Below are 8,224 nucleotides of genomic sequence, written 5' to 3'. Positions count from 1 at the left end.
GGGGTGGGCGCCGGCGCCGCGATGCTGGGCGTCGTGGAGCTGCTGCTGCTGGGGGCGGCGTGGCTGGCAGGCCCGGCCCGGGGGCAGAACGAGACGGAGCCCATCGTGCTGGAGGGCAAGTGCCTGGTGGTGTGCGACTCCAATCCCACGTCCGATCCCACGGGCACGGCTCTGGGCATCTCCGTGCGCTCCGGCAGCGCTAAGGTGGCTTTCTCTGCCATCAGGAGCACCAACCACGAGCCGTCCGAGATGAGCAATCGCACCATGATCATCTACTTCGACCAGGTGAGTGCTGCTTCCCGCAAGTCATGCAGATCCGGGGTCGAGTAGGGGAGGACGGCCGATGCCGGGTCCTGTCCAAGGGCTCTGCGGAGGCGCGGGGACAAGGGTCCGGGACGTCCCGTGCCCACTCCCCTCCGCTCCCGTCTCGCCATAGGTACTAGTGAACATCGGGAACAACTTTGATTCAGAACGCAGCACTTTCATCGCCCCGCGCAAAGGGATCTACAGTTTTAACTTCCACGTGGTAAAAGTCTACAACAGACAGACCATCCAGGTCAGCCGCCGCCGCGGGGCCAGTTTCTGGCCCCAGTAGGGACTTCTAGCCGTGGGGGTGTGCGGGCTGTATGGGGGTGGGAGAATTGGCAGCTGCATGTGCCCAGAACAGCTTGGAGGGAAGAGTTTCAGGGCCTTATGGTTCTGTCGCTTGGCCTGTTCACTGCTTTCTCTGTCGCCGGCTCTTAGGAACCAGCCCCCTATCCAAAGACAGAGTTTCCTGCTTCCACCCTCTGTGCTCCTCCGAAGAGATTCCCGGCTTCCTGCGGGACTCTAGGGACATCCTGTGGCCTTTGCTGTTAGCACCAGAGACAGCTCCCGCTTTTGGAAACCTGGACAGCGGTCCACACCCCAGATTTAGGCACCACGAACAGGACCTCAGAAACCGGGGAGGCAGCCTATGTATGAGCTTGCCTTCAGCACCACGGACTGGGTCCCCCGGTGTCCCGTTGGGGACCGATTCTGGGTTTTCAAATTAGGAGCTCCGAGCCCTGGCGAGTGATGGGTGGAGAGAGAAGGGAGGGCCTAGCGCCACTCCCTCCCGGTTCCAGCCGAGCTCTAGCCAGCACTGGCTGGCTCTCCGGGCCCCCGAAGGTTTCCAGGTCTCTATCGGGCTAAGACAGAAGGCGAAACGCGCGGCTGGGGAAAGGGTGCCAGGCCTTTGCTGCTGATGCCATCCAAAGGGCGAAGCCTAACGGTGGCGGTCACGGGTGGATCTGGGGCGGGAATGTAGTCCATGGTTCGGAGATGAAGCACAGAGTGCAGCTTCACAAGAGATTTCTAATCAACTGGAAGCCCTGCCGGGCTTCTCCACTGTGTCCTAAGGTAGAGAGGCAGCTGGAAGCGGGAGGACCCAGGATTTTTTTTTTGTTGTTATTTTTTGTTTTCCTGGGGGTGCTGGAGCGGAGTTGCCTGAATTTCTCTTTGAGACTGGGGGAGAAACTGAAGAACTCAGGGCCCTCGAGCCACCCGCGGGGCTCATTAAAATGGATAAAGAGCGCAGCGGGATTCGCTCAGGTGGCTCAGCTTGAGAGCCAGGACGTGGACAATTCTCGATTCTCGTTTTGGGGCCGACTTTCCTTTCACCCACACGTGCTGTCTTCCGCCCCCATTGAGCCCTCAGTAGATAAGCAGCAAAGCCTTCCCTGCGCTTCCTCTACTTCCCCTCCCCACAGCCTTTGCGGCTCTTAGCCCCGCGGTCGCGGTTCGGTTCTCTCTCCACCGCTGCTTCCGCAGCCTGCCTAGGTTGCACCTCTGAGCAGATCTTTCTCTTTCTCAGGTGAGCCTCATGCTAAACGGGTGGCCGGTAATTTCAGCCTTCGCTGGTGACCAGGACGTGACCCGGGAGGCCGCCAGCAACGGAGTCCTAATCCAGATGGAGAAAGGCGACCGAGCATACCTCAAGCTGGAGCGCGGGAACTTGATGGGGGGCTGGAAGTACTCGACCTTCTCCGGATTCCTCGTGTTTCCCCTTTGACTTGCTCATCGCCGAAATGGAGGCAGGGAGAGGGGCCAAGCCAGGAAGGAGACAGGCTGGAGGGAGAGTGAGAAAGAGGCTGAAATGTAGAGGGCGAAAAAGCGGCAGGATTTGAAACTTCCTATGGGTTCCCCAGCTATATTCGGGTAAAAGGCGCGCACCGGCGGTCCGACCACTTTGTCCGTGTCCTCCTTAGCAGAAGTAAATTCCGCTTAGCTCTGCTACATTCCTATCTCCAAAAATAAACTCGCCTCTCCCATTCCAGTTGCAGTAATTAAGAAAGTGACTGCCTTGTCATTGTTTCTTACTCCCGCTTTCATGTTCCTTACCATTTACTTAAGAGAAACTTCGTATTTCACTGTATAATGTGAAATATTTTTTCTTCTCATTGCCCTTCTGAATTTTTCCACCTACTGATACCTAATGTGCCCCTCCACCCTTTTTTTTTCCAATTTGGTGAGGGGGTGATTTTTTTTTTTGAATGGGGGAGGTAGTTTTAATTTGGCAAGTGTTACTCTTCTTGAGCATCCCGAAGATACTTTGTATCCTCGGCTGCTTAGTAGCAGAGAAAGGACTCACCTTAGTGGTGACTGGTTAAAAAAAAATTATATATATAAATATATATATCATTTCTACGAGAAGAACTCTTCCCAGTGGAAACAGACTGTCCTTCCGTATTTCTATGTCCTATTTGGAGTGATCGTGAAATCTAAGGCTGCTTGACGTTCTGATGCTTGTTAATGCCGTCGCGCTCTGTGGCTCCACTAAACGCCAGGAGATTCTTCTGGACGCTTCCCGTCCTCTGTAACATACGTGTGAATAGCCAAGATTTAATTTTGCTTTAACCTAATAAAGTTGAAGTGGGACTTTTATTTTTTTCTGGAAGAGCTTTCTAAACTCCGCATCTTACCCATCTGCAAGGTTGGGGCGGGGGCAGTGCGGAGCACGAGGCTCAGAGGGACACTAGACTTGGGTGAACGCAATTGGAGAAAAGGCCGGGGCGCGAGGGCGTCCTCTGCGCGGGCCAAAGCCGACCCTGCGCTCCTACCTGAGCGCCCCTCAGGCCTAGGGACAGACTGCATTCGCCTGTGCCCCCTGCTTTGGCTCCAACGCAAGAAATCTGGCTAATCTCCTGCTGGGCCAGGCGCGGCCGCCCGCCTGGGGGCGAAGTCTGGGTTTCGCAGCCCAAATGCACCACGTATAATCTCAATTGGAGGACCGGAACCAGGCGGCCCCGCGCGGCGGGCTGCCCCCTCGCCCTCCTCCCGACCGTCGTCCGGCTCCGCTGCTCCCGAAGCAGCGTGTATTTAATACCATCGCCTCTGAATCCTGACTCGGCCCGCCCAATCACTGGGGAGTCCCAGGACCCGTATTTGCGCTCATTCGCAGGACTTTTATTCAAGAGATTGATTCTGGAGTTTTCATTGTATCGGAACATAATGTGAAGGCAAAATCGTAATAAACGGCTTCGTTTTAAGTCTGGACGGCTGCCCAGTGGATTCAGCAGCGGGGAGGTGGCGGGCGGGAAACCGGGTGGGCTGATGGGGCCCAAGGGGCCGGGCGCCGGGGCCAGGGCGCCTCCTTCTGACTCTAGCTCTTTTTGGAGGCTTTTTTTTTTCCAGGCTCGAGCTTCAGAGAGGAATTTAATGAGCTCCTATTGGGGAGGAAGGCGAGAATAATAGCACAATAAGCAGCGTTTCTCGATTGATTCCCGCGGCTTGTCAGAGTTAAAGATTGACCGAGCACCGGGCGGCTATTGAGAGCCGGGTCCAGCTTCTCCGTGCGCGGGCCAGGAGGCGACCGCGCGTCTCTAGCGGGCGCGCTCCCGCAGCCCAAAGGCCCAGGGGTCCCGCAGGGCCAGAGGTAGCGACCGCAGGAGTGAGGAGTGGACCCAAGGGCTTTTCTTTTCCTATCTGCAGCTCTCCTCGCCCCGAATCAGTCCTCAGGAAAGGGGGGAGAAAGAAATATCAGGAGCCCAAGAGAAAGATAAAAAAGAAAACAACTCTCCTCTTCTTTTTTAAAAGAAGCAAGCCTTCCCGGAATGTTCCGGTTGGAAGGGAGGGGTAGGAAACAGCTGGAAACTTCAGCAGAGCAGCTCACTGGACACAATCGCTCTGCCCGCGGGGGGCCAGCCCGCCAGGCGTGCGTAGACTGTGCTCACCGTGCTGTTGGCGTAGGCTGCAGCCGCTGCCCAGAGGAAGCTGGGTTCCGAAGGCGCTTGGAGCTCGCCCGGCGGCGGGTGGTCACACCTCTTTCCGAGGTCGGGGACACCAGCTTCTGGTTCCCCCAGGCTGTGTGACTTTCCCGGCAGAAGAGGCCACCAGGGCTGTGTGTCCTGGTTGGGCGACTTTGGCAAGTCCCCTAATGGGGCTCAGTTTGCCCATATGTATAAAGAAAGGGAGGAAGTTGAACATCTCCAAGAGTCCCTCTTGCTCTGAGATTCCAGCTGTCCTTTTGCCTCCCTTAGTGAGTTCTGGCGCCGCCCCGCTCAATGGGGCTCCTGTGTGTCTGCCTGTGGCTGCTGTGCCAGGGATCAGGACACCTGTGCATACAGGGCCTCGGGCTCACTTCCTGCGCACGGCTCTGGGGCCTGAGATATGAACACAGAGGGGAACAAATGGGTCCCAATTGGGAAGGAGAGTGGGAGGTTCTTCCCTGAGGCTGCTCAGGCCCTAGCTGGCCCCTTCTTGGTAGAAAGCTGCTGCCTTCCCAAATATGTGAAGTTGGCATGGGAGGTGCTCCACTGGTCTGGCTCCAGCCTCATCTTCCTCCACCTGCTGAACCTGTACCCCTGCCTTTTGGTGAACTCATCTTCCATTCCTGTCTTCATGCCTTGGCACCACTGTTCCTTTGCTGGAGATACCTTTTCTCTATTTTTCAAAGTCCTGTTCTTCTGGAGACCTAAGAAGTCCACCTTTCCTCTGGGAAGCTGTCCTGCCCATAAAGCACTGGACTCTCTCAAGATTCACCACTCCTCCTCATCCTCCACTCAGTCTTTGTTTGTGCTGGCCAGTCTCTGAGGCAGATTCCACCCGGCAGTGCCCGCCCATGTGGGCAAGCACCTGAGAATGCTAAGCTGGGGTCTGTGCCCCTGAGAGCTCAGGAGAGATTTGGGGCTCCCCAGCCTGCAATCTGCTCTCATCCTCAGGCCTGTCCCTCTACCCACATTGTTGCGGGTAAGCTGTGGCCAGTGCTCCCTACAGATCTGTAGGTTAGAGGCTAAGCTGACAGCTGGCTGTGGCAGTTGTCACCTGCTGCTTCTCTGGGGTGGAGGTAGAGCTGGGTGTTGTTACTTTCTTAGGAAATTGTGTTCCAGCTGGGAGGGAACCATAAGCTCCAACTGGGGGTGAGGGAGAACTGAGAAGAAAGAATCTGCAACTCAGTAGGAGCTACCTCCTTTCCCCCCACCAGAGGCCATGAAGGGGAATGGTTCTAAAACCTGCACCACACAGTTACTTCCTTTAGTGCTTGATACCCCCGCCCCCCCAGGACCTTCCAGATTTAGTCCTTGCTTCCTGCTTTCACCTAAAGTAAATCCCCATCAGAAGGGAGTCTGCAGGTGTTCTTGGACCTGCCATCATTCAGCCTCACCCTCTGTCTGGAGGGATGCTCCCCCACCTGGGTCTCCTCCGTAGCTTCCTCCCTCTCCCCCCAATAGTAAATGTCACCTCCTCCGGGAAACCTTTCACACCCCAGATAGGCAGAGTAGTCACCCCTTCTTTGCCTTCCCTTTTTGGAGGTCTACAATGATCTCTTACCACACTCACTTGTCCTCCCACCCCACCCCACACTCCAAGTTCCAGGAGGCAAAGGTGGTGGCTTACTCTCCCCAGCGACCAGGCACAGGTGTGTGGTGCAAGGGACACAGGTTTCTAGAACCCAAAGATCCAGGATTTGACTTTCCCTGCAGGTGTTCTCTAGGAGGTGCCAAGCGCTCCAGGGAGCGGCCAGACCAACGCTGGGTCCCTAAGGAGGATCAAGTGTGTAGGGGAGTGGGGGTTACTGTGGCTTCTGGCTGACGGGCCCTCTAGCTCACTCACTCCCTGGCCGCAGCTTCTCCCATTAGCAGCGCTGGGAGCGCGCCTTCCTAGCCGGTAATGCTCATAGCCCGTGCGGATTGGCTCCTAATGAGAACATAATTACCCAGATGGAGAGGGAGCCTCGCCCCACTCCTTAATTGTTGCCTTAATAGGAAGTGTGTGCGTGTGTTTTTTGGGAGTGGATGGGGGAGGGCTCGAGGGGGAGGGGCAGGACGCTCCTGCGAGCCCTGAGCCGGGTCCTGGAGCCCCGCGGTGCCGAGTGGAAGGTGAAAGACCCTGCGCTACGGTTGCGCGCGCTGCCCTCCGCCTCCGGCTTGATGTGGCCCTTGGACTGTGCTCTTCTCCAATAGAGCTTCATTTCCTTCAGCCCACTGATGCCAGGGGTGGGCGAGAAGATGTTTGGGGGTCCTTCCAGGGGGTCTTACTTTTCTCATCGACGCATCTGTGAGGCTAAGCCGTCCCCCTTCCCCCATCCAGTCGCCCAAACCCAGCGCCCCCGGCAAGCGCTTGGCGGAGTACTCGTCACCCCACGGACACGCAACCACAATAGTGAAGACTGTTACCGAGGCGGGGTGGGGCTGGGGCTGGGGCTGGGGTTTGGTGGGGAAGGCAGCGTGCCATTGGGCTGAAGGTCAAGTCAGGGAAAAACATAGGTAGGCAGCCCATGAGGCCAATTTGACGGAAGAAAAATTCCCAGGGGCCGTTATTCACTTAAGGGCACCGTTCTCTTGGTAAAGGGCTCCTTCACTGAAGATGCATCACACGCTCTCTCCGGGGTCAATCAGAGTTTCCTCGTATTTAAAATGCGGGATAATGCTTTCACTACAGGGTAGCTTTGGAAACTATGGAAACTGCTGGACTTGGCAGGTAGTTGGCGCTGGAGAAATGGCAACAGGAAGGAGCAATAGACACCTGCAGCATCCACTATCACAGCAGCAGGACCTAGGGGGCATCTGCGCGGATCCTCGGGGTGAATCCATGGGAACACTGGAATGGGGAAGGGGAGGGAGAGGAACTTGTGTAAATACACAGAGCAAGTGAATGGTGAAATTTGGAAAAGGAACCTATGCTCTGTGTTCTTTTCCCTGCATGCTCATCTCCCATAAACAATAATGAGAGCAGGTGATTTTACCCTTTAAATATCTTTCATCTCCAGATCCATTGCACCTGCCATATGGTTGCACATTCTCTGTATGCCCCCTCCCCATTAGGCATAATTCCCGTTTGCATGTCTGTGTACCCTTTAGAGGTTGAGCTTTTCCACAGGGGAGCTGTGTCCTGCTCATCTTGCTCAGCCCAGTTCTCCTACAATGCCTGGTGCCAAGCAGCTCTGTTCTGTTTGCTTCTCACTCCCTGCCTACCCGGAACCTACCGTGAGCTGCTTAGAGGGCAGGAACTCTCCCCAACACCTAACAACATGATTCAATATTGGTTGATTGGTTAACTAATCCAGAATCAAGCCATCAAGCCTGGATTTGGATGGGGTTTAAGTCCCTTGTGACTGTTAAGAGCAGACAGTACCATTAGCTGTCAAAACTTAGCAGGTATTTCTATACTGCCAGCACACTATCCAGGTGTAAACAGCAGCCACACAGGGTCCTGGATAATAACGGAGCTGGTATTTCCCTGGCAGCCCTTGCTTGTGGCTTGTCACAGAGTTTCTGGGTTTTTGTTCTAGCTTCAAGTCAAATAATGTCTGAAATCCTTTAACAGCTTTGGGGTCTGCTGCAGAGCATGAAGGTGGACTGGGCTCAGTTGGTTTCCTTTAAAGATAATCCAGGATTCACCAGCCCCCTTCCTTCCTAAGACCCAGTGTCTAGCTGGGAGTTCAGCTCACCAAAGAGTTCTCTGGAATGCTCTGCCAGCCAGCAGTAACTGCTTACTCAGGTGAGGCTCTGCTTTTCTTCCATCATCAGAAATTACTGCAGACTTTCAGGGAAAGTTTCAAAGAGGGAAGAGGGATTTATTAACAAAGGAGAGGCAAGTGGACATCTCTTCCTCCTCATTTAAAAGGAAGCTGTGTGCCCTGCCCAGATCCTGCATTGGAAAGACTCTCTTTGTGTTCTGAGAGACTCAAAAATAGACTCCCCAATGTGTACTTCTGCTGAGAAGTTCAAATGATTTTATAATGATTGAGAGGCTCCAAATAAGG

At 55.0% G+C, this 8,224-nt stretch overlaps 1 protein-coding gene across 1 annotated transcript; it reads left to right on the top strand.

The window, feature by feature from the left end:
• Positions 1–2,771, top strand: CBLN1 (cerebellin 1 precursor). The gene is made up of 3 exons (XM_077133634.1): positions 1–285; positions 437–556; positions 1,835–2,771. Exons 1-3 carry the CDS (start codon positions 22–24, stop codon positions 2,030–2,032), a joined length of 582 nt encoding a protein of 193 aa, XP_076989749.1. The 5' UTR covers positions 1–21; the 3' UTR covers positions 2,033–2,771.
• The last annotated feature ends 5,453 nt before the right edge of the window (positions 2,772–8,224 follow it).

This window comes from Tamandua tetradactyla, chromosome 16 (assembly GCF_023851605.1).
Source record: "Tamandua tetradactyla isolate mTamTet1 chromosome 16, mTamTet1.pri, whole genome shotgun sequence".
In the NCBI taxonomy this organism is placed as follows: Eukaryota; Metazoa; Chordata; class Mammalia; order Pilosa; family Myrmecophagidae; genus Tamandua; species Tamandua tetradactyla.
The sequence above is the reverse complement of the archived record's forward strand: the minus strand, read 5'-3'. Positions and strand labels throughout refer to the sequence as shown.

Coding starts and splice junctions, on each gene's coding strand:
- CBLN1 (XM_077133634.1), top strand. CDS start 22: ATGCTGGGCGTCGTGGAGCTGCTGCTGCTGGGGGCGGCGTGGCTGGCA. Junction 286..436: donor TGATCATCTACTTCGACCAG/GTGAGTGCTGCT, acceptor GTCTCGCCATAG/GTACTAGTGAACATCGGGAA. Junction 557..1,834: donor ACAACAGACAGACCATCCAG/GTCAGCCGCCGC, acceptor TCTCTTTCTCAG/GTGAGCCTCATGCTAAACGG.